Source organism: Gopherus flavomarginatus, chromosome 18 (genome assembly GCF_025201925.1).
Source record: "Gopherus flavomarginatus isolate rGopFla2 chromosome 18, rGopFla2.mat.asm, whole genome shotgun sequence".
NCBI lineage: Eukaryota > Metazoa > Chordata > Testudines > Testudinidae > Gopherus > Gopherus flavomarginatus.
Genome location: NC_066634.1, coordinates 4,001,432 through 4,025,960, shown reverse-complemented (window position 1 = coordinate 4,025,960; position 24,529 = coordinate 4,001,432). Strand labels below are relative to the sequence as shown.

At 59.8% G+C, this 24,529-nt stretch overlaps 2 protein-coding genes across 4 annotated transcripts in view; one reads left to right on the top strand and one right to left on the bottom strand.

The window, feature by feature from the left end:
• Positions 1-5: 5 nt before the first annotated feature.
• LOC127036656 (GTPase HRas-like) lies at positions 6-8,599 on the top strand. 3 transcript variants are annotated; one of them, XM_050927753.1, is made up of 5 exons: positions 6-110; positions 6,036-6,209; positions 6,324-6,502; positions 6,859-7,018; positions 7,514-8,599. In XM_050927753.1, the coding sequence occupies exons 2-5, from the start codon at positions 6,099-6,101 to the stop codon at positions 7,610-7,612; spliced, it is 549 nt and encodes a 182-aa protein (XP_050783710.1). In that variant the 5' UTR covers positions 6-110; positions 6,036-6,098; the 3' UTR covers positions 7,613-8,599. The 3 variants fall into 3 exon arrangements, with proteins under 3 accessions (XP_050783710.1, XP_050783708.1, XP_050783709.1); XM_050927751.1 differs by having other exon boundaries at positions 7-110; positions 7,510-8,599; XM_050927752.1 differs by having other exon boundaries at positions 20-126; positions 7,510-8,599.
• A 547-nt stretch (positions 8,600-9,146) lies between these two features.
• The window catches only part of KASH5 (KASH domain containing 5), a 34,481-nt gene continuing 19,098 nt past the window's right edge, over positions 9,147-24,529 (bottom strand). Inside the window, exons 13-20 of the mRNA XM_050927691.1 lie at positions 23,318-23,382; positions 19,901-19,988; positions 18,659-18,787; positions 17,722-17,834; positions 16,318-16,471; positions 12,258-12,322; positions 11,061-11,171; positions 9,147-9,883 (exon numbers count right to left, since the gene is read on the bottom strand). Of these exons, the coding sequence (XP_050783648.1) occupies positions 9,688-9,883; positions 11,061-11,171; positions 12,258-12,322; positions 16,318-16,471; positions 17,722-17,834; positions 18,659-18,787; positions 19,901-19,988; positions 23,318-23,382 (921 nt within the window). The 3' untranslated portion in view covers positions 9,147-9,687. The remainder of the gene's footprint in view (positions 9,884-11,060; positions 11,172-12,257; positions 12,323-16,317; positions 16,472-17,721; positions 17,835-18,658; positions 18,788-19,900; positions 19,989-23,317; positions 23,383-24,529) is intronic.

The window sequence follows — 24,529 nt, the reverse complement described above, 5'->3', positions numbered from 1 at the left end:
CCTGTCCCGTGCTCGGCCCGGGAGCGGCTGCAGGGCGGGGTTGGGGGGGGCAGCGAGCTCCTGAGCCGGCTGCAGGTGAGGCGGGGTTTGGCCCAGGCGTGAGAGAGCCGGTGGGTTTCCGTGCAGGTGGGGCGGTGCATCGGGGGAGGGGGTGCACTGGGGGTGGGGCGGCCCATGGGGGGTGCACCCGGGAGGGGGTGCACCGGGGGTGGGGCGGCCCATGGGGGGAGGGGGTGCACCGGAGGTGGGGCGGCCCATGGGGGGAGGGGGTACACCGGGGGAGGGGGTGCACTGGGGGTGGGGCGGCCCATGGGGGGAGGGGGTGCACCGGGGAGGGGGTGCACTGGGGGTGGGGCGGTGCATCGGGGGGGTGGAGGGGGTGCATTGGTGGCCGGGGTGGGAGGGGAGGAGATGCATAAGGATGGGGCGGTGCATTGGGGGCTGGGATGGTGCCGGGGGGGGCGGGGGCTGTGTTGCATTGCAGTGGAAGTTCCCTGTGGGGGGGTGCATAGAGTGGGGAAGCTTTCAGTGTTGGGGGTGGGGTGTAGGAATTGGGACCTGGGGAGGGGTGGCATGGGGGGTGTAGGAGAGAGGGTGTGGGGGGCATATGGGGGTGTAGGGGAGTAGCAGCATGGGGGTGTAGGGTATGGGGGTGAGAGGAGCCGATTGGGGATGTAGGGTAGGGGTGGCAGGGGTGGGGGTTGTAGGGGGTGGCAGGGGGTTTTGGGGTGGGGCAGATTGAGGGTGTAGGGGAGGAGTGGCATGGGGGGTTGGGGTGTAGCAGCAGGGAGGGAGGATCTGCCTTGGGATGCGTTAAAGGGGGCTGGGCAGAGGGGAGGTGGCTTCACTGAAGTGGGGGGTGCGGTGGGGATGCTGATGAGGGGGCTGAGGAGGGAGAGAGGGCAACTGGGGGACGGTGCCAGGTGGGGAGCAGCTGCTCTGGTGAGGAGTTGAGTTTGGGGGTGAGGCCATTGGCAGCAGGAGGAGGACTAGGCTGGGGTTCGGTATTGGGGGGCAGGGCTAGGCTGCGGTTTGGTATTGGGCAGAAGGGGCAGGGCTAGGCTGGGGGTTCAGCATTGGGGGCAGGGCTAGGCTGGGGGTTCGGTATTGGGCAGTGGGGGGAGGGCTAGGCTGGGGTTCGGTATTGGGCGGTTGGGGGAGGGCTAGGCTGGGGTTTGGTATTGGAGGGCAGGGCTAGGCTGGGGTTTGGTATTGGGGGGCAGGGGCAGGGCTAGGCTGCGGTTTGGTATTGGGCAGCAGGGGCAGGGCTAGGCTGGGGTTTGGTATTGGGGGGCGGGGGCAGGGCTACGCTGGGGGTTCGGTATTGGGGGGCAGGGTTAGGCTGGGGGTTTGGTATTGGGCGGCGGGGGCAGGGCTAGGCTGGGGTTTGGTATTGGGCGGCGGGGGCAGGGCTAGGCTGGGGTTTGGTATTGGGCAGAACTAGGCTGGGGTCTGGTATTGGGGGGCGGGGGCAGGGCTAAGCTGGGGTTTGGTATTGGGGGGCGGGGGCGGGGCTAGGCTGGGGTTTGGTATTGGGCGGCGGGGGCGGGGCTAGGCTGGGGGTTTGGTATTGGGCGGCGGGGGCGGGGCTAGGCTGGGGGTTTGGTATTGGGCGGCGGGGGCGGGGCTAGGCTGGGGGTTTGGTATTGGGCGGCGGGGGCGGGGCTAGGCTGGGGGTTTGGTATTGGGCGGCGGGGGCGGGGCTAGGCTGGGGGTTTGGTATTGGGCGGCGGGGGCGGGGCTAGGCTGGGGGTTTGGTATTGGGCGGCGGGGGCGGGGCTAGGCTGGGGTTTGGTATTGGGCGGCGGGGGCGGGGCTAGGCTGGGGTTTGGTATTGGGCGGCGGGGGCGGGGCTAGGCTGGGGTTTGGTATTGGGCGGCGGGGGCGGGGCTAGGCTGGGGTTTGGTATTGGGCGGCGGGGGCGGGGCTAGGCTGGGGTTGGTATTGGGCGGCGGGGGGCGGGGCTAGGCTGGGGTTTGGTATTGGGCGGCGGGGGCGGGGCTAGGCTGGGGTTTGGTATTGGGCGGCGGGGGCGGGGCTAGGCTGGGGTTTGGTATTGGGGGGGGGGGGGCGGGGCTAGGCTGGGGTTTGGTATTGGGCGGCGGGGGCGGGGCTAGGCTGGGGTTTGGTATTGGGCGGCGGGGGCGGGGCTAGGCTGGGGGTTCGGTATTGGGCGGCGGGGGCGGGGCTAGGCTGGGGGTTCGGTATTGGGCGGCGGGGGCGGGGCTAGGCTGGGGGTTCGGTATTGGGCGGCGGGGGCGGGGCTAGGCTGGGGTTCGGTATTGGGCGGCGGGGGCGGGGCTAGGCTGCGGTTTGGTATTGGGCAGCAGGGGCGGGGCTAGGCTGGGGTTTGGTATTGGGGCAGGGCTAGGCTGGGGGTTCGGTATTGGGGGGCAGGGTTAGGCTGGGGGTTCGGTATTGGGCGGCGGGGGCGGGGCTAGGCTGGGGTTTGGTATTGGGCGGCGGGGGCGGGGCTAGGCTGGGGTTTGGTATTGGGCGGCGGGGGCGGGGCTAGGCTGGGGTTTGGTATTGGGCGGCGGGGGCGGGGCTAGGCTGGGGTTTGGTATTGGGCGGCGGGGGCGGGGCTAGGCTGGGGTTTGGTATTGGGCGGCGGGGGCGGGGCTAGGCTGGGGGTTCGGTATTGGGCGGCGGGGGCGGGGCTAGGCTGGGGGTTCGGTATTGGGCGGCGGGGGCGGGGCTAGGCTGGGGGTTCGGTATTGGGCGGCGGGGGCGGGGCTAGGCTGGGGGTTCGGTATTGGGCGGCGGGGGCGGGGCTAGGCTGGGGGTTCGGTATTGGGCGGCGGGGGCGGGGCTAGGCTGGGGGTTCGGTATTGGGCGGCGGGGGCGGGGCTAGGCTGGGGTTTGGTATTGGGCGGCGGGGGCGGGGCTAGGCTGGGGTTTGGTATTGGGCGGCGGGGGCGGGGCTAGGCTGGGGTTCGGTATTGGGCGGCGGGGGCGGGGCTAGGCTGGGGGTTCGGTATTGGGCGGCTGGGGGCGGGGCTAGGCTGGGGGTTCGGTATTGGGCGGCGGGGGCGGGGCTAGGCTGGGGGTTCGGTATTGGGCGGCGGGGCGGGGCTAGGCTGGGGGTTCGGTATTGGGCGGCGGGGGCGGGGCTAGGCTGGGGGTTCGGTATTGGGCGGCGGGGGCGGGGCTAGGCTGGGGGTTCGGTATTGGGCGGCGGGGGGCGGGGCTAGGCTGGGGGTTCGGTATTGGGCGGCGGGGGCGGGGCTAGGCTGGGGGTTCGGTATTGGGCGGCGGGGGCGGGGCTAGGCTGGGGGTTCGGTATTGGGCGGCGGGGGCGGGGCTAGGCTGGGGTTTGGTATTGGGGGGGGGGGGGGGGGGCTAGGCTGGGGGTTCGGTATTGGGGGGTGGGGGCGGGGCTAGGCTGGGGGTTCGGTATTGGGCGGCGGGGGCGGGGCTAGGCTGGGGTTTGGTATTGGGCGGCGGGGGCGGGGCTAGGCTGGGGTTCGGTATTGGGCGGCGGGGGCGGGGCTAGGCTGGGGGTTCGGTATTGGGCGGCGGGGGCGGGGCTAGGCTGCGGTTTGGTATTGGGCAGCAGGGGCGGGGCTAGGCTGGGGTTTGGTATTGGGGGCAGGGCTAGGCTGGGGGTTCGGTATTGGGGGGCAGGGTTAGGCTGGGGGTTCAGTATTGGGCGGCGGGGGCGGGGCTAGGCTGGGGTTTGGTATTGGGCGGCGGGGGCGGGGCTAGGCTGGGGTTTGGTATTGGGCGGCGGGGGCGGGGCTAGGCTGGGGTTCGGTATTGGGCGGCGGGGGCGGGGCTAGGCTGGGGGTTCGGTATTGGGCGGCGGGGGCGGGGCTAGGCTGGGGGTTCGGTATTGGGCGGCGGGGGGCGGGGCTAGGCTGGGGGTTTGGTATTGGGCGGCGGGGGCGGGGCTAGGCTGGGGTTCGGTATTGGGCGGCGGGGGCGGGGCTAGGCTGGGGGTTTGGTATTGGGCGGCGGGGGCGGGGCTAGGCTGGGGGTTCGGTATTGGGGGGGGGGGGGGGGGGCTAGGCTGGGGGTTCGGTATTGGGCGGGGGGGGCGGGGCTAGGCTGGGGTTTGGTATTGGGCGGCGGGGGCGGGGCTAGGCTGGGGGTTCGGTATTGGGCGGCGGGGGCGGGGCTAGGCTGGGGGTTCGGTATTGGGCGGCGGGGGCGGGGCTAGGCTGGGGGTTCGGTATTGGGCGGCGGGGGCGGGGCTAGGCTGCGGTTTGGTATTGGGCAGCAGGGGCGGGGCTAGGCTGGGGTTTGGTATTGGGGGCAGGGCTAGGCTGGGGGTTCGGTATTGGGGGGCAGGGTTAGGCTGGGGTTTGGTATTGGGCGGCGGGGGCGGGGCTAGGCTGGGGTTTGGTATTGGGCGGCGGGGGCGGGGCTAGGCTGGGGTTTGGTATTGGGCGGCGGGGGCGGGGCTAGGCTGGGGGTTCGGTATTGGGCGGCGGGGGCGGGGCTAGGCTGGGGTTTGGTATTGGGCGGCGGGGGCGGGGCTAGGCTGGGGGTTCGGTATTGGGGGGGGGGGCGGGGCTAGGCTGGGGGTTTGGTATTGGGCGGCGGGGGCGGGGCTAGGCTGGGGTTTGGTATTGGGCGGCGGGGGCGGGGCTAGGCTGGGGGTTTGGTATTGGGCGGCGGGGGCGGGGCTAGGCTGGGGGTTCGGTATTGGGCGGCGGGGGCGGGGCTAGGCTGGGTTTGGTATTGGGCGGCGGGGGCGGGGCTAGGCTGGGGGTTCGGTATTGGGGGGTGGGGGCGGGGCTAGGCTGGGGGTTCGGTATTGGGCGGCGGGGGCGGGGCTAGGCTGGGGTTTGGTATTGGGCGGCGGGGGGCGGGGCTAGGGCTGGGGGTCGGTATTGGGCGGCGGGGGCGGGGCTAGGCTGGGGGTTCGGTATTGGGCGGCGGGGGCGGGGCTAGGCTGCGGTTTGGTATTGGGCAGCAGGGGCGGGGCTAGGCTGGGGTTTGGTATTGGGGGCAGGGGCTAGGCTGGGGTTCGGTATTGGGGGGCAGGGTTAGGCTGGGGGTTCGGTATTGGGCGGCGGGGGCGGGGCTAGGCTGGGGTTTGGTATTGGGCGGCGGGGGCGGGGCTAGGCTGGGGTTTGGTATTGGGCGGCGGGGGCGGGGCTAGGCTGGGGGTTCGGTATTGGGCGGCGGGGGCGGGGCTAGGCTGGGGTTTGGTATTGGGCGGCGGGGGCGGGGCTAGGCTGGGGGTTCGGTATTGGGGGTGGGGGCGGGGCTAGGCTGGGGGTTTGGTATTGGGCGGCGGGGGCGGGGCTAGGCTGGGGTTTGGTATTGGGCGGCGGGGGCGGGGCTAGGCTGGGGGTTCGGTATTGGGCGGCGGGGGCGGGGCTAGGCTGGGGGTTCGGTATTGGGCGGCGGGGGCGGGGCTAGGCTGCGGTTTGGTATTGGGCAGCAGGGGCAGGGCTAGGCTGGGGTTTGGTATTGGGCAGCAGGGGCAGGGCTAGGCTGGGGTTTGGTATTGGGGGCAGGGCTAGGCTGGGGGTTCGGTATTGGGGGGCAGGGTTAGGCTGGGGGTTTGGTCTTGGGCGGCGGGGGCAGGGCTAGGCTGGGGTTCGGTATTGGGGGCAGGGCTAGGCTGGGGTTCGGTATTGGGGGGCAGGGCTAGGCTGGGGGTTCGGTATTGGGGGGCAGGGTTAGGCTGGGGGTTTGGTATTGGGCGGCGGGGGCAGGGCTAGGCTGGGGTTCGGTATTGGGGTGCAGGGGCAGGGTTAGGCTGGGGGTTTGGTCTTTGGCGGCGGGGGCAGGGCTAGGCTGGAGTTTGGTATTGGGGGCAGAGCTAGGCTGAGGGTTCGGTATTGGGGGGCAGGGGCAGGGTTAGGCTGAGGGTTTGGTCTTGGGGGGCGGGGGCAGGGCTAGGCTGGGGTTCGGTCTTGGGGGGCGGGGGCAGGGCTAGGCTGGGGTTCAGTATTGGGGGCCGCGGGGGATTGCCAGGCTAGTACTGAGCACCGGGCTGGGGTTCCCCACACAAGAGGTGGCAGAGGCGTGAACCCAGGCGTCCTGGCTCTCCGCTCTAATGCTGTGGCTGGTTCCAGGGCCAGCGTCGAGCGATGAGCCGGGCCAGGACCCCCGGGGGAGCCGTTTGATCCCCGGCCGCCATGACCGAGTACAAGCTGGTGGTGGTGGGGGCTGGCGGCGTTGGCAAGAGCGCGCTCACCATCCAGCTCATCCAGAACCACTTCGTGGATGAGTACGACCCCACCATAGAGGTGAGACCCCTGCCCAGCCCCCACGCGCCCCTGCCCCCGAGTGCCTGCCCCGCCCCCGAGGGACCCCGCCGGTCAGGCACTGGGGCACTCCCAGCCTGTCTCGTCCCCTCCCAGGACTCGTACCGGAAGCAGGTGGTGATCGACGGCGAGACGTGCCTGCTGGACATCCTGGACACAGCCGGGCAGGAGGAGTACAGCGCCATGCGTGACCAGTACATGCGCACGGGTGAGGGCTTCCTCTGTGTCTTCGCCATCAACAACGCAAAGTCCTTCGAGGACGTGCACCACTACAGGTCAGCGGGGTCCCTTCCCCAGCCTGGGGCAGCATGTGGGTAGGTTGGGATAACGGGGCTGGGGATTGGAGTTGAGAGGCACCGGTGGGGCAGGGCTGTGGGGGAGCCCAGATTGGGATAATGTTGGGACTGTGGGTTGGGGTTGAGGGGCACAAGCAGGGCTGGGATAAAGAGGGAGATGTGGGTTGAGATCGAGGGGTACCAGCAGAACTGGGGGGAGCCCGGAGCTGGGATAATGGGGGGCTGTGGTTGGGGAACACCAGCAGAGCAGGGGGAACAGGGCTGGGGGCGGGTGGCGGTGGGGTCGCTCTTCTCTCCGGCCCCCAGCTCCGATGGCCCCTTTTCTTCTGCCCCAGGGAGCAGATCAGCAGGGTGAAGGATTCGGACGATGTCCCCATGGTCTTAGTCGGTAACAAGTGCGACCTGCCCTCTCGGACGGTGGACACCAAACAGGCTCAGGAGCTGGCGAAAAGCTACGGGATCCCTTTCATTGAGACCTCGGCCAAAACCAGGCAGGTGCGTGGGGGACCCTGCCGGCGGTGGGGATGCAAAGTGACACCGGCCTGTTCCCTTGGCCCCAGAGCTGGCTGGAGAATGGTGGTTGTTTTTTTTTTGTTTGTTTGTTTTTTGTTTGTTGTTTTAAAAAAAAAGTGGAAAATACAAAATCTTTTGATTGGGGAAGGCTGCTACCCATGTTCTCTGTGCTAGGCTCTCCATCTCCTGAAACACAGAGCTCAATTCCAGAAGTGACTGGCGACTTCTGCCTAGTCTTGTTCTAGCGCCTTTTGGGAGGGATGTTAAACATCTCGTGCATCAGTGCTAGGAGGAGATCTAGCGTTTGGGGGCAGATGCCAGCGTCCGCGTTCTGCAGCGTTTTGGCACGTTTGTCCTCCACGCTAGAGCTCCTTAACGCTGCACCAGCCATGCTTTCGGGCGGGGACCTCGTCTAAACCTTCCTTTAGCTGTGTGTGTTTCTCTTCTCGCCTGTTCTGCTCTCGTCACACCAGGGAGTGGAGGATGCTTTCTACACGCTGGTGCGGGAGATACGGAAACACAAGGAGAAGGTCAGCAACGGACGCAAGAAGAAATGCTCCAAGAAGAAGTGCGTGATCCTCTGAGGGACAGACTGGCGCGGGAGCGGCGAGGAGCCTTCCGCCCCCGCACCCTTCCCCTCCTGAGCCCCTTTGGTGTGTAAACTCCAGCAGCGCAGCGTCCAGCAACATCCTGATGCTTGGTTGGCTTTGGAGCAGCTGGGAGGAGAAGGCAGCAGAGACTAGGATGTGATTCTCTTTTTTGGTTTCATGGTTCCATTCGTCCCTGAAGCTCCAACTAAAAACAAGTTTCAAAACTGCACCGATCTACCCTACTCTACCCCCGACGTCGGCCCAGAGACGCCCTTCAGTTTGCTGGCTGTTTTTCGTAGGAGAAGGAAACATCTCCTGAAACGACTGAAGACAGAAGCGCGGGAAGCAAAATCCCATGAGCTGAGGGGTTGTAATTCCTCCCTGTCCGATCAAACACCAGGCTGTGGTAACACAGACGCTAGCGTGGTTGAATCTCTGGTCCCGTTAGCAGCTCTTTGGTTTGCTCTGCAGTTGGAGAGCAGGTCTTCACCAGGACAGGAACAGCTGTGCCACCTGTGGGTGCGATGGAGGGAGAGGGTTACTTGCTCCCCAGAGAAATAAGAACGTCCAGGCCGAGTGCAGTTTGCAACAGCTGGAGGCTTTGGAAGTCCTGCAGTCAGGAAGGGTGGCAGGTTCTGGGGATGTTGATGGCCCCACTCCATTGACGTACCTGGTGGGTGGGGAGCCAGGGACCACGGTGGGGTTTGGGTCCCTCAGAGCAGAGATGTTAGAAGGTCAATAGCTGTGTTTTGAGGGGAGTGATAGATTGGGGTTACCCTCTGTTCCTCTCCTGCTGTTTTGGCTGTTCCTGGGAAGTTTTTGGATTGGGAGAGGATCCAGTGTCTCTTGGAAATGGGTCAGCTGTGTATGGATGCTCTGTTTCTGGGCCCCCCCCCCACTGAAAGGCATTTCTCCCCCGATGCGCTGTGCAGAGAATGGGAGCTGCAAATAAACCAGTGAAGAAGTTAACCCAGCCACACGCGTGACCAGTCGGTCTGCGGTTCCCAATCCCTGCGTCTCAGGCTGAGAAATCGTAGTTGATGTTGATGGGGAGCTGCCGCAGCCTGGCTTGATTTTGAGGGGGAGGAAGGTGGGAGGGCAGAACCGGCGGATCCCAGGTAGACAGACCCCGAGTCCACAATCTTTTAGCTTTTGTCCACAGTTTTGTTGCTTCTCCACAAATGCTTCAGGTCCCAGGGTGGCTGAGTCTTAAACGTGTCAGTGTCTGCTTGCTCACTGTGGCTGCGCCCGAGCCTGGGGGACCAGGGTGGGATGCACCAGGGCATGTGCCGGGGTGGGAGCTGAGCGCTATACCCAGGGCTCTGGGGTGAGGGGGTAACCCCGAGTGCTGACAGCTGGGATCTTTCCTGCTGCTCAGGCCAGGCCTCACCTAAGGGCTCTGCGGCTGTGGAACTCTAGGCCAGGTCTGGCCGCAGGAGCGGAGCCCTTGGTTGAGCTGCTTGGGGCAGGGATGGGCATGGAGTTTAAAGCCACCTTCTGTGATCTCTGGAGCCGGGGCAGCCCTAGATCTGCCCTAACTTATTCCCACTGGCCCTGAGGAGTAGCCACAGCACCCTGCTCTGCCCCTGATGGGCCCTGGGGGTAGAGAATCGCACAGCCCAGTGCCCCCCAGCCATGCCCCCAGTCTGCCCCCTCAGCAGCCTGCGGGGCAGAATCACCATGAGCCAGGACATTCCAGCCACAGCCTGTTCAGCCAAGCCCCTGCTGTGCTGCACGGGCAGGGAATAGTCACCATGCAGGGAACCCTGGCCACACCCCTGCCCCACCCCCTATGCCAAGGGCTGGCAGCAAGCCCCGTAGGCCACTCAGAGCTGTCAGAGCACCACAGAAGGGACCTCAGGTGACCAGGAACAAGGGCCCCTGCGGGAGGGGACCCACAGGACCGTGACGGCTCAGGCTGACCTTGCACTGATAGCTGCGCTCCTGGGTCATCAGCCCAAACTGTCTTTATTTGCCTTCAAGTCAGAGTTGCTCACAGCAGCTTAAAATGGTCCTTCCCGGGCCCCCAACGAGCCGCTTTCCCATGTGGGTGGGAAGGGGTCACACAGGTGGGGGCCTGAGGTACCGCAGCTGGAGGTGTGGCCACGCCAGCCCTGTGGCCATGGTCCAGCTGGGCAGCACCAGATAGCACAGCGCTGGCAGCAGCAGGAGTGTCACAAGCAGGGCCAGCAGCAGGCGGCTGGGAAGGAGGTGGGGCTGTGGCTGATGCAGAAGGAATATCAGGCCCGAGCGAAACCTGCACAAAGAAACATGCTGCTTTTACAAAGGAGCGATGCTGCGGCTCTCCCCCTCCTATCCAGAATACACCAGAGGTGCCCCTGCCTCAGTCCCTCAGAAAGAAAGCTCACCCCAAGACAAAGTGGGGGTCGAAGACTCTTGCTCCCAGACGTCCCATCCCCCCAAGTCTGATCTGTGCACGGGGGCTGTAGCAGAGAGGAATTAACACCAGTGTTGGCAAACTCCCCTCTGCACGCACCGTTCACAGTTCTCTGTTAACCCTAGGCGGATTTTTTTATTTCACTTTCCCTTTAGCTTAAATCCTTCAGGAAGCGGTTTAAGCTGACGTGAAAGGAGCGCGTCCACCCTGCGGTTTGCAGCCATCTAAACAGAGTGAAATTCACTCCATTAGGCAACCTGGTGCCACTTTCTCCTGGGCAAGCCCTGAGCCTTGTCCAGTTCCCTTTGCATCTGGATTCCTACATTGCAAGGTCAGCACGGCCCTGTGATTCACTCTGAGCGCCTGTGGCCAGCTGCCGGAAGGACCACCCTGCCTTAACTGCTGTCTGAAATAGACCAGCTCTGTGAGCGAAAGAGCCAGGCTTGAGTTACCATGGCCAGGGATAGAGAACTGACCCCAGCCCTGGGACGTTGGCCCGATAATTAATTCCCCTCATTGTTAAATATTGTACCTTATTTCCTGGCTGGGTTTGTGTAGCCTCAGGTTCCAGCCGCTGGATCGTGTTAGACGTTTGTCTACTAGACTGAAGAGCCTGTGACGTCGGTACTGACTGTGTGATCAAGTCACCCCTTAACCATCTCCAGGAGCTAAATAGACGTGGCTCCTAGAGCCGTGTTTTCCATTCCTCTAACCATTCTGGGGCCTCTTCTCTTAACCCTCTCCAATTTATCCACCTCCTTCTCAAGTTGCGGCTGCCAGAACTGGGCGCAGGATTCCAGCAGGGCCAAACACCGAAGGAACGTAACCTCCTTGTTCCTGGCGTTCCTGCTGTTTATACATCCCAGTTCTGAGTGTGATACAGCAGGAAAACCATTCTAGACTCACCCATGCATCCTCTGGGACAGCCTTGGTGTTGGCCGGACAGAGCTTTTCGGTGGGAGAATGGCACTGTGTAGGCACAGTGCTGTGGGGTGGAGGACTGGGATTAGACCGAACTCTGCAGGGGGCTACTCACCATGGGGCTAAGGTTTCAAGCCAGCAGTTGTGCGGCTGCTTCTGTTTCACAGGGGACAGCTGGTTCTGCACGGGGACGAGTGCACCTTGCGGCAGGCCTCCCACAGGGCTCCTGGAACAGAGAAGCCAACCTTTGAATCTCAGTGCATCATCGTGATGAGGGATATTGAACAAGGCCTTTGGCTGGGCCCTGTGGCTATGTGCTCCAGACACACAGTACATCTACACGGTGATAAAAAACCCAGGGCTCTGAGTCAGCTGACTCAGGCTTGCGGGGCTCAGGCCCAGGCTGGAGCCTGGACTCTGAGACATTCCCCCTCGTGGGGTCTCAGAGGCTGAATACACTCTGGTTTTATAGGCCCAAACCCTGTGAGCCGAAGTCAGCTGACCCAGGCCAGCCGCTGCCATGCCACAGGTCTTTAATTACAACAGGGAGAGACCCAGGCAGGGCCGCTCACCTGCTCAGAAGCTGAGCCAGTCACAGAGCCGTTAGGAATAGTGAGAATTGCTCGGTGAGATCCTGCCCGGCAGGACAACTAAGATCATTCTAGGCACAGGCTGCACGCTGTGTTCTGGCCCATGGGGGAATGGCAAACACCCCCATTTCTAAGGGTGCGATTGGGCTTTTGTTGGAGTGGATGAGAGCAGGAGAGCACCAGACCTGATCAGAGGCTTAGAAACGTGACCTCTGGGGAAAGGCTAAAAGAACTGGGCAGTTTAGAGAAGGCTGAGGTGGGAATGAGTTGTCTTCCATTACGGATGAGGTGGTTCCAAGGACAGTGATCGGTTCTCCATGCCCACTGAGGGTAAGACGAGGGAGGGGGAATTGTTTGCAGTGAGTGCCGGTTGGCCTGGACGTTAGGAAAAGCTTTCTAGCTTTCAGCAAAGGAATGGGTGACCAAGGGAGGCTGTGGAAACCTCTTTTAAGACCAGCTTGGACAAACACCCCTCAGGGATGATCTAGGTTTACTGGATCTGTCCTCAGTGTGGGGGGTGGAGTAGATGACCTCTGGATGTCCCTTCTGTGGCTCTCAGCCAGATCCTCAGCTGGTGGAAATGATCTTAGCTACCGGGAAGTCAGCAGAGCTCCGTGTGCCAGCTGCAAGGCTGTTCCACCCTCCTGGGGGTGTAACCAGACCCCTGTAACCGCTCTCCGCCACTTGCTGCTTCAGCAGCTTTGGGTCACCCACAGGCTTACCTCTCTGCTGGGCTGGACAATAGAGTGTCTGTGGGCCCGGCCTCCAGACAGATAGGCTTTGCTGCCTGCGGGAAACAATCAGACACAATGGGGAGTGAACAGGCTATTGTTCCAAAGCTGTCCCCACCCTGCTCAGCAGCGCTTAGCTGCCCTACCTCAGGCTGTGCTGTGAGACAGAACTGCCCTGGCAGCAGGATGGGTTTTACAGTAGGGGGCTTGTCAGATTATCCCAGCCGGGAGCTGGGGTCTCTTCTCTGCTGGCTCCAGAGGGTTGCCAGGAGGCCCACTGCTTTCACCTAGCGCAATATTTGCTCCATGATCTAGTGGAAGCTGGGCAGGCTTTCCAGGGGTTGAACATTTAGACAGATAAGAATATCTTGGATAATAATTTAAAAAAACTGATCAGGCATTTTAGCTGAGCACCTTGCTTACGGATTTAGCCTCACAACCCCCATTTACAGCTGAGGCACATGCAAAGAGGGGTCAAGTAGGGATTCAAACCCATGTTGCCAAATGCCTAAGTGAGGGCCCAAACCACGGGACAATCTGCCTTAGCAAAGATGTAAACCCTCACGGTTCAGAGACTGTTTAAACAATGTGTGGTAGGCTATCCCGTAACTCTAGGGTGCTGGCTCGGTCGGTCACTGGTCTGATCCAGCATGGCAATTCTCCTATGTTCCTAAAACGGGGCATGAAAGCTGGCAGGTGGTAGGCAAAGTTGGCATTTCAATTGGCTGAGGACTCTAGCGCAGAGGTGGGCAAACTATGGCCCACGGGCCACATCTGGCTTGTGGGACCATCCTGCCTGGTCCTTGAGCCCCCAGCCAGAGAGGCTAGCCCCTGGCCTCTCCCCTGCAGTCCCTCCTCCCCCGCAGCCTCAGCTCGCTGTGCCTGTGGTGGTGTGGCTGGCTCTGGCAAGACAGCCCAGCTACGAGTCCTGCTGTTTTGAGCAGCATGGTAAGGGGGCGAGGAGAGGGGGGTTGGAAAGGGGCAGGAGGTCCTGGGGGGCAGTCGGGACAGGGAGCAGGGGGGTTGGATAGGGGGTGGGATCCCAGAAGAGGATGATCAGGGGTGGGGGTTCCCGGGAGGGAACAAGTAGGGGAGGGGGGGTTGGATGGGTGAGGTGGTTCTGAGGGGGGCAGTCAGGTGGCGGGGCCACGCTGTTTGGGGAGGCACAGCCTTCCCTACCTGGCCCTCCATACATTTTCGGAACCCCCATGTGGCCCTCTGGCTAAAAAGTTTGCCCACCCCTGCTCTTGCAAGCTGGGCAAAAAGCAGATGGATCTGTGCCACACCACTGGCTTATCTAAAAGGCTTGTTCTGCTGCCAATCTCCAAGCACAAGTCTTGTCTCTCTGGGAGGTCTGGCAGCCTTGTGCCCATTTTATGGACAGTGACATAAGCACAAAAATGGCTTGCACCTAACAGTACTCTGCACTGCCCGGTCTGCACTTACACTGGCACAGCTGTGTCGGTCAGGGCTGTAACAAAACAACACCGTGCCCTACTTCACTATGCTGACAAACCCCCCCAGTGTAGACACAGTGACGCCAACATGGGAGTGCTACAGTTGGACAGCTGGTGTTCCTACTCCAGCAGAACGCCTCCTTCTATGGTGGGCATAGGCCATGCGGTGTAGGCTAATAGCGAATCCAGGAGTCCTGAGGAGTCCTGCTCCAGTCAGACTGTTTGGGGGTGTCCAGCTGGAGAAGTAACGGACCCTTCAGGAACTGCATTGTAAAAGTGAGACCCAGGGCATGGTCAGTTGGTAACCCTGGCGCTAGCTCTTATGGGGAAGTAGGATTTTGGCTGCAATCCATTCCCCATTGCTCCAACAAGACCGCAGCAGCAGTGGCCGGCCTCATGGTGGGGGCTGTTCAGATAAACAGGTCCCTTACGGGAAATCGTGAGGCAGACACATAAATATCCCTGTGAGTTTTTCATTCCCTTTTCCCTAGCAGAAAACAATTGTCTTTAAAAGGAAACTCTTCCCATTCAGGGCCCCCGTGTGCTGACAAGAACCTCTTAGCAGGAAGGGGGTAATTAGCCAGCACAATGGAGGAGATTAGCCCATTAGGAGAGAGATGTTCATTTGTCTAAGTGGGGGAGGAAGGGGGAACAGTGAGACAGGAAAGAAAGGGTAAAGTTCAGAATGGCCTGATCTCACCACCGCCCCCAGCCCCCTTGTCTCCGCTTGTTGCACAATTCACCTGCAGCCACAGGTAGCATTGTGCACTAGTGTAAATGACTGCACAAGGGGCAAGGCAATGGTGAGCTCGGCCCTTTCTAGTCATCTCTGCTGGTGCTAGCGCAGCTGCAGCTCCTTCAGGCAGGGGAAGGCCTATTATAGACGCAACTCCTGCTGCTGCTGGCATCCTTAAGGCTATGGCCTAGATGCTCAAAGGCATAGGTGCCAACTCCGTGGGTGCTCTGGGGCACCCATGGGGAAAAGCAGCTCTCCGCCCCCGTGCTCAGCTCACGTCTGCCTCTCCTTCCTCCCCTGAGCGCGCCACCTGCCAGCTTTTCCCCCTGGCTCCCAGTGCTTGTGCCGCTAAACAGCTGTTTCGCACGGCTGGGAGGGAGGAGGGAGGACGGGGAACGTGGAGCACTCAGGGAAGAGGTGGGGCCGGGATGGGGATTTGGGGAAGGGATCCAAGAGGGGCAGGGAGGGGGCGGAATTGGGGTGGGGACTTTGGGGAAGGGGTTGGAATGGGGGCGGGATAGGGAAAGGGTGGAGTGAGGGCGGGGCCAGGGAAAGTTGGCGCCTATGCTCAAAGGTATTTAGGTGCCTAACCCCCATAGTTAGGTGGCTAAATAACCTTTGAGGATCTGGGCCCTCGTTTTAAAAGACGGAGTCAGATGAGCTTGTACCAGTGCAGACCTTGTACAAAACACCCAAGTGCAGGCTGGTCTTCCAGTCTTGACCTCCCGTGGAAGCCAGCCCCAGCCACAGGACTGCCCTGAACTAACTCCAGGGGGGGCTTGAGCTGGTCTTTGAGAAAAACAGCCCCTCTAATTGCCAGGGATAGAGAATCCCCCACAGGCCTGGGTCAATCGTTCCCATGGGTAACTCCTCTCACTGTTAAAAGCTTGCACCTTGTTTCCAGTCTGAATTTCTCTTGTTTCACCATCCAGCCTTTGGCTCATGGGACTGGCAGGGCGCCCCCCGTGGCTTGCCGCCCCAGGCACACGCTTGGAGCGCTAGTGCCTGGAACCACCACTGTCTATTAGCAAATTTATGTTCCCCATGCGGGTACCTATAGACTGTGATCGAATCGCTCTCCGCTTTATCAACATCCTTCTTGACTTGGTCTCTCTGGGACTCACTTTCCCTATCTGTAAAATGGGGATAATCCCGTCCTTTCTCGGCCTGGGCTATTTTGATTCTAAGCTCTTCAGGGCAAGGGTTGTCTCTTGCTGTGTGCAGGTACAGCACCCAGTCAGTGAGGCCCTGACTGCAGCTGGGTGCTACCGTAACAGTCCCTACAAGTGTTACACTCACACCCCTTGCCCGGTTGTGTTTAATATTTCTTTCCAAGAAGGAGGGAGAGCACCCAGCTCCAAGAATGCAAATGATCTCCAGAACCCTATTATTCAAATGGCTGGTGCTCTCCACGGGGTGGTTAGTCACTAATGCCCCCTGGCTGGGTGTTCGTTGTCAGCGCCAGCGTTCATCACCATCAATTTCCCTACTGCTGGCGCCACTTTGTAACCCAGCACTGATTGGAGTTGGGGGATGAAATCTTACAGGCCTTTGCGGGCCGCAGGGAGGAGAGTAAATCTGAGCTTCTCTGCTTTTCCATGTGCTGGCTGGGCTGCCGCATGCACAAATAAGGCTGGGTCTGCAGCTGGCATAGCTGACACCATCGCAGGATCTGGCCGGAGCACGGAGCCACTCGGGCCTGAGTCTGACAGCACCATTATTACTTACAGCACAGGAGCAGCTAGAGGGCCTGACGGAGCGGACGCCTGCCAAGGCTGTAACTCATCCGGCTGAAATCAGGCATTTTCCCCTGAGGGTGTGCTAGCAAAGGTGGTTGGCTTTAGCTAGCCCATGTTACCTTCCCTTCCGGCCAAGGAAGCACATGGGTCTCCACACAGGATAAGCAGCTGTGCTCTTCGCTGGTCCCCGTGGCGAGTTTAAGTTGCTCCTCTGCACCATGCGCACACAACTCTTCCTTGGTGGGGCAGCGCCAGTCTCTCCTCTCCTCTGTGCTAGATGGGAAGAGAGGGGTTGTTTATCATCGCAGCAATGCCCTAACAGAGATCAGCGCTCGGCACTGTACAAATACATACACAAGGGGAGAGGGTTACTCTCCCAAAGAGTTTACGTGCTAAAAAGACAAGACAAAAGGTGGGAGGGGAAACTGAGGCATGAGGCAAGGAAGGGACTTGCCCAGGTTTGCGGAAGAGATGGGACTAGCATGCAGGTCTCTTGACTCCCAATCGAGTGCCCTATCCACTCCCCGTGCTGCGTCTCACTAATGGATCCATCTGCTAGGGAAATAATTTAAAGTCTGGTTTTGTGCCCATCAAGAACAACCAGATTCCACATGATTCCCAAGAGATCACAGCTGCTCCTTGCAAACATCCCGCTCCTCCGGATCTGCTGGGAGTTCGGCAGATAGCTTGGCTGGCAGTGCGGGGAATGTTATTTATTAATTGTTATGTTGCAGACGCACTTAACGATTCCAATTAAGGATCAGGGCCCCATTGATCTGTGGATGTGTACATACCCATCCCCCCGTCCTGGTTCTGGGTGGCCTGCAGGGAGCTGCACCTATTCACGCCAGCGCCCAGGCTGGCACCACAGTCTCTGCACCTTAACGCTGTGAGACAGGCGTCCTGACCCAAAACACTACAAGCTCCATAAAGACAGCTGCCAAGTTTGCTGTGACACTTCCTGCCAATTGTTGGATGAGCTAATTAGCGCATCGGTCAATCTGCATCCGCTGTAGGCCTCGGCTAGTAATTACTCGTGTGACTGGTGCAGGTATTAACATGGATCAGAGATGATGATGCAGGACCAGAACCCGTGGTACCAGCACAGGGCACTTCCCCTAGGCTAAAGGGAGGAGAGTTTCCCCTGAAGTCGCTGCCAATTATGGCAGTTACCGGTGTGTGTCAATGACGGGTACCTCTACACTGCAGTAAAAGACCCATGACTCAGCTGGCTCGGGCTGCGGGGTTATAAAATTGTTGTGTAGACGTTCAGGCTCAGGCCGGAGCCTGGGATCTGAGCCCCTGCAAAGGGGGAGGGTCCCAGAACCTGGGCTCCAGCCCCAGCATATACACTGCAGTTTTCTAGCCCTGCAGGGTGAGCCCCAGGCAGCTGCCCTGGGCCAGGGTGGCTGTTCCGTGGGTCTCTTATGGCAGTGCAGACGTGCCCCATGGAGCTGGGGGAAGAGCCAGCAGCATGAGACAGGTAGAAGGCAGCTTCCACATCCCTCATCCCCTCTTCTTACCTTTCTGGCATCTCTGGCATCAGTCGCTGCTGCTGCTCAGCCAGGGCTTTGGCTTCCCCGGCGGCGCTCGGCTGAGCCAGCCATGCTGGGGTGCAATTGGCCGCGCCCACATCCTGGGGAAACAGGTCCCTGAGTCAGTGCTGGGTAAGGCAAACATCTGGGGACTGTTGTCCAAGGCTCCCAAAGCACGTCCCTGGGCCAGCTAAGCTCTGCAGTTCCCATGTGAGTGCGGTTGGCTCCCTTTTAAGCCACAGACAAGAGAAGAGACTCCCCATGCTCATGCTGTGAAAGAGGGCCAGAGGCAGGAATAGAACCCAGGAGTCCTGACATGAGTTATCCCTCTCCCGCTGTAACCACTAGCCCTTGCTGGCCCCTGGAGTTGGGAATAAAATATTCCGATGCTATCTCCCACTTCCCTGGACCACATTCCCCTGCATGGCAGGAACTAGGCCTCACGACTCCTGACTCTCAGGCCCCCTAACCCCATCCTAACCTCTACTCGCTGCAAGAAATGGAGACCCCAAGACTTTTTAATGCCCCCTGCAAACGGCGCGTGCCTCCTACCAAGCCCCTGCCCCGCTCCCTGCAGCACAAACCCCCTGGCCGGGCACTGGGGCACTGGTGCCAGCACTGAGGGGAGAGCGCCCCCTGCAGCACCGAGAAGCATTGCAGTCAGCACAAATAAGGGAGAGCACCCCCTACTGAAGCACCAGGACATCCTGCGGCCTTAGCTGGGGTTTTGCTGAAGGCCTTCCTCCCAGCTCGTGCCCAGTCCTGCGTTCAGCTCTGTGAGATTTGACTAACCTGAGTATTTAGCTCAGCATCTGGCCTGCCGTCAGCCCAGCATGGCTCTCGGGGTCAAGTAAAGGGGCAGGGCTCCAGCTGGTGAGAGAGCTTGAATATTGCTTCCCTCTCCACCCATGGTTCCCATCCTCACCTGTTCCTCTGCCACCGCCCTGACATCCACGGGGCTCATCCCCACAAGCAGCTGTGCCGACACAGGAGCTCCTGAGCCAGGCCACATCCCGCACAGTGGGCTCGGCAGACGGGCCTCAGCCTTTCGTCCCTGCGTGGAGAATGGGGCAGGGAGGTACTGCACATACAACAGTGATTTATCCTCGTGTGAACTACCCTTGGGTGGACTGAGGGGCAAATCCTCAGCTGGAGAACCTCGGCAGAGCCCAGGGAGTCTGCGGCAAAGCCCCGTTCCGCTAAGCTCATGTGGCTTCTAAAACCTAGGTGTTCGGGGTTTCAAATTAGCCAAGGCACCCGAAATAACTGGCTGCCAATGGAAAACAGGGACTAAACAGCCCCCTGCCTCAGTTTACCCTGGGGCATCCTGCAGATGAGGACACTGATCTGCACTTTGAGATCTGTAGATGAGAGCACCCCACACGATTATTCCTTATCGTTCTAATACTGAGACACGGGACGTTCCCTCCCAGGTCAGAGCTATTTGGGGACATTTCTAATGTAATTCCTCTGTGGTCTGATATATCAGTCCTGCACTGCAGATGCTCCTGGACTGCTGACGCTGCAGCGATGCTGTGGAGTTCTCTCGGCCTGTCTTTGGAAGGAAGTGGTGGCAGTTTCCCAGAGGGATGTGGAGCTGTCCAGGTCCGAGTGACGAGCTCAAGTGCAGTGACGGGTACAATCGAGCTTTGCACACAGAAGGGATCTGAAAAGCTGCTTTGGGGGAGATGTTTCCCTGGTCTTTCTGCAGTAGCAGTGAACAAGCGCGGTGCCTTGATTCATAGATTCTAGGGCCAAAAGGGACCCCTTGCTCCTCTGGTGTAACCTCCTGTATTTCCCAGGCCATAAGACTGCCCCGAAATTAATTCCTGTTTCAGCTACAGCAGATCTTTTAGAAAAACAGCCCATCTTGATTTAAGAAGGCCTGGGACGGGGAATCCACCAGAACCGTTTCAGTGGTTAATTCCCCTCACTATTCTGAGGTTGCTGGGGAACTGGGAGTCAGCATGGAGTCTGAGGACACAACATCTCCTACTGCATGCTGCGGGCCAGTGCCCCTTACTGCATCACCAACACTACTACCTTAGCTGTTCCTTTGAGACCTCCCAGCCAGCTCCTGAGCAGGCCTAGCCTGGCTTGACTTTTGAACTCTGCCGGGATCAAAGCGCAAGGTTGACTGGGCTTGCCAGGCTGCCCCTCCCCCTACCTGCTGGATCTCTTCTATCTCCACGCAGAGTGTCTGTGCGGGAAGCTGAACATGGGGTTTAAGCTCGTGGGGCAGCTCCTTCGGCAGCCTGAATAAACACAATCAGTTCTCGTTCCTCCTCCAGCCTCAGCATTCAGTCGTCTAACCTCTGGGATATCCTTGCTAGTCACATGAATATCCAACCCCTCTTTGAATTGTACGGAATTCTTGGCCCCAGCAGAACCATGTGGCTATGAGTTCCACAGTCTACTCCCCAGTAGTTAGAGGTCAGCTCATGGCCAGACCTCTTGGCTATTTATTTTTTAATCTTTACCATTTGAAGTCTGGATGGTTTAATGACAGTTAAGGCCAATGAAATTTCCAGCATTTGGCTCTGAATTCAAAGTTGCAGGGCAGGGAGGGTCTTTATGTTCAATGTTTGTCCAGCACCGAGCACAGTGGGGCTGGCACAGAAAGAGGGCGTTGTTTGCCTTTGGTCAGCAGTGGCAGAGCTGGGACTATACGGCCTCTGGCAGATCTGCCTCCTGGGCCACCGAGCTCTTTTTGCTGGCTATCTGCAATGGATTCAGCTTCATTATATGGTGCCTGGGAGTGGACGCTGTACAAACATTACAATGATAAGCCAGGTGCGACTCCCCTGTGCTGCGCTGATTTTTCCATCACTGACTGTTGTGAGCCGAGAGCAGTTTGCATCATCGAAAATGGGCCCTGAGTGACCCAGGGGGAAAACACCCAGCCAATCGCTAGCAGTGTGGCAGCAGCACCAATGCCTTATGGGACCAGGCGCTGTATCTTTGTCGAAACAGCCAAGAGAAGGATTATCATCCTCCAATGGGGAAACCGAGGCAGAGAGAGATGAGGGTAATTGTGGCAGAGCTGGGAACTAAGCCAGATCCCCTGAGTTCAGTGCCTTACCCACAGTCCTTCATAACTCTGAGCCTTTATTATTGTCAATGAAATATGGGCAGGGTCAGAGAAGAGCTCAGAAACCTGATTCTCTGGGGTCATCTGGATCTCCCATCCCCAGTGCGGGGAGAGCTGCTAAGTAAACTGAGCTGTCTCCCTGCCCCCAACATTTCTTCCTGTGATGTCCAAGCCTCACAGCTTCCTCCTGAGCTTGAGGCAGGAAGAGACCTTGCTCAAACCGCACACCTCACCTCTGCACAGCGTGGTGTGTCGGCAGTGTTCATGCCGAGTTATGAGAGACAGGCCCCTGAGCCCGACAATTGCTGGATAAAGATCACCCAAGGGTATGGCTAGGAGGAGTGTTTCTGCATGCACCCGGTAGCTCGTGGACCAGGGTCCTTTCCAAGCACATGCAGCCTAGCTTCTAGCCTCCAGTGAAATTTGTCCTGTCCTCAGCCTGGCCCTTGGGAGACCTGTGTCTCTCTCACACCCATGCCACGGGAGGTCAGGCACTGGGGTCTGAGTTGGGAAGAGGTGAGGTCAGCACAGAGGTCCCAGCAGGCAGAGCAGGGAGCTCACATTACAAATCTGCCCTGCACTTTAGCAAGGCGGGGAGCTGAATTTCAGTCGAGCTCTGGGGAAGAGGCTACAGGGAACAATCCTGCCCCACCCCAAGGGGAAGGGGATGGGCTAGATGGAAAAGGCAGGTTTCAGAGCTGTCCCTAGGCACACGCTGGAGATAGGGCTGCCAAGTTTGGTCGGACATATTCCTGGAGGTTTCATCGCATGACATAATCTTTAATTAAAGATTAATCTTTAATTCCTGGAGACTCCAGGACAATCCTGGAAAGTTGGCAACCCTAGCTGGTTGAGGGGGCCAGCATCCCCGCCCTGTGAAAGCAGCCCGAGCTCCCCTTCCCCTGCTCTCTGCTCCTCCTCCCACCTTTCTGACACCCCTGCCAAAGAATGACAAGTGCCCTGACCTCTCCCTGGCAAATTGTTACAGCCATCCCATATCGCGGTAAGCGCGAGCAGTTCGTGCATTACGTTATAGTTCCATGTATAAAGGGCATGCAGAGGTTTTAACGAATGGGTAACCCATTGTTAGAGTCCCACAGCTCAGGAGGTGCCTTAGAACAGTCCATAACACTTTGCGCTGAGGGGCTTAGAACTGTCTCTAACCCACACTGCTCCTGTCCGCCACGTGTTCATTAGATCTGCTGATCGCTGATTCACCCTTTATAAAGGGAGCCTGATACGCAGCATGACAGGACAAGGCACCGGTCACACAGTGTGCACAACCCCCACAGGGAGTTTTGCCACTTATCTAATCTAGGTCTGTCCGTCTAAGTGCCAGTCACTGGTTCTCATTCTGCCTTTCTCCATGAGATTAAAGAGCCCTTTAACACCCAGGATTTTCACCCCAGGCACCGTAATCAAACCACCTCTTGCCCTTCTTTCTGGAGACACTAAACAGATCAAGCTCCTTGCGTCTCTCACTGCCAGGCACTGTTTTTCCCCAGCTCTTGAATTGTTTCTGCAGCTCTTCTCTGCACCCCCTCCAATTTTGCAACATCCTTTTTAAAACGAGGACATCAGACCTGGACGCAGGATTCCCGTTTCGTCTCACTATCACTCAGAGCACGCGAGAAGAGATCCCTGAAACGAGCCCCTCGCTCCTGGCTGAGCCAGGGCAGATCTTTTATGAAGAGAGACTCTGTCTTGATTAAAAGACTGATGGAGAGACCTGCCCGTCCCAAGGTGAGTTGTTCCACTGGTTCATTACACTGTGTTAAAAATTGGCATCTCACTTCTAGTCTGAATTTGTCTGCTTCAGCTTCCATCCATTGCCTCTGGAGCGAGCGAACCTACGCCTCAGAGTGTGTGTGTGTGTCTGCCCTCATTAGACACAGGGACAGATTGCATGGGATAGTTAGTTTATGGCTCAGGGAATAAACCATGATTTCATCTGCCTGAGGTTCCCTTCCGAGCAGGTTATTCCAGGACCGTCCCTGCTAGCAGCTGGCTGCCGGAGGGGATGGGACAGAGCGCTGGCCTTGCAATTCCCATGCAGGATGGGCAGCGTTCACCAGACACCCTTCGGGGGAGCCAGTGGCATGCCACCGGGTATGCACTGGAGCCCAGAAGCAACCTCCAACATGCTGAGTGGGAACCTGCAAGCATCAGACTGCAGAGCTCCCACAATGCAGTTCCTGCCTTACTCCTTCAGGGATTGCAGGGCGCCCCCTAGGGGCTGCTCTCAGTAATGTCCATGCTCCAGGGGCCCCATGGGACTCAGCTGTGACACAGAATAACCAGGGAATAAGGCTCTCTCAGCTACACTCTCTCGCACCCCTCTCCTCGGGCGCCTATTCCTGGCTACGGACTCCTGCTTTAACTGCCCACACCCCGGTCTCTGACACATTCACCCTGCCCGTCGTGCCAGCCTGGCTAGTGTGCAGACAATGAACAGAGCTGGGTAACAAGGAGGGGCTGTTCAGAAGGACTTACATGGCCAGGTCTTCGGTGGTTTGACACAGCTGCTCCTGAAGCTGGCTTGTTTCCAGTCTCAGCTCCTGTGGAGGAAGGACAGATCCTCTGGAGTTTCCTCTGCCATATAAGCCTTGTTCTCCCAAACCACCCGGCTCATCTGGCATTGTTACAGCCCTCTAGGTGACCCTGGCACAGTAAAGGGTCCTTAAAGTGTGGCAGAAATGGCCCTCTAGAAACTCCCCACTGTGCAAGGAATATAACGGCTCTCCCCATAGCCCCTGGCATAGAGGGCCGCTGGGGGGCATGGCCAGAGCACACGGCATTGTGGCTGTTCTCCTCTACCCAAGCCCCACAGGAGCCAGATTGGAGGCGTGGCCAGAGGCAGGGGCAGCTCCAGGCACCAGCGCTCCAAGCGCGTGCCTGGGGTGGCAAGCCACAGGGGGCGCTCTGCCGGTCGCCGCTAGGGCGTCAGGCAGGGTGCCTTTGGCGGCTTGCCTGCGGAGGGTCTGCTGGTCCCGCGGCTTCGGCAGACCTCCCCCAAGCACACCTGCGGGAGATCTGCCGAAGCCACGGGACCAGCGGACCCTCCATGCTTGGGGCGGCAAAATGTCTAGAGCCGCCCCTGGCCAGAGGGGACCATAGGAAAAAGACTTTAAGGTAGAACAGCCCTGAGGTCACTCTAACCTACGCCAGGGCCCCATGTCCACAGCTCTGGACTGCAAGGAGTGCAAATATGGCTTAAAACAGGGGTGGGCAAACTTTTTTGGCCCAAGGGCCACATTGGGGTTGCAAAACTGTATGGAGGGCCGGGTAGGGAAGGCTGTGCCTCCCGAAACAGCCTGGCCCCTGCCCCCTATCCAATCCCTCCCACTTCCTGCCCCCTGACTGCCCCCTCTCAGAACCCCCAACCCATCCAACCCCCCCTTCTCCTTATCCCTTAACTGTCTCCTCCCAGGACTCCCTGCCCCTAACCGCCCCCCGGGGCCCCACCCCCTATCCAACCCCCCTGCTCCCAGTCCCCTGACTGCTCTGACCCCTATCCACACCCTCACCCCCTGACAGGCCCGCCGGGACTTCCACACTTATCCATCCCCCCATCCCCTGACTGCCCCCCAGAACCTCTGCCCCATCCAACTGCCCCCTGCTCCCTGTCTGCTGACTGCTCTGACACGGCTTCTAATTTCCAGTTTAAACTCATCTCTGGCCAGTTTATGGCCATTTGTTGAACTC

Excerpts from the sequence above, each read along its gene's own strand:
- LOC127036656 (XM_050927751.1), top strand. The coding sequence starts at position 6,099 with ATGACCGAGTACAAGCTGGTGGTGGTGGGGGCTGGCGGCGTTGGCAAG. Across the intron at positions 6,210-6,323 it reads AGTACGACCCCACCATAGAG|GACTCGTACCGGAAGCAGGT; the intron begins GTGAGACCCCTG and ends GTCCCCTCCCAG. Across the intron at positions 6,503-6,858 it reads GAGGACGTGCACCACTACAG|GGAGCAGATCAGCAGGGTGA; the intron begins GTCAGCGGGGTC and ends CTTCTGCCCCAG.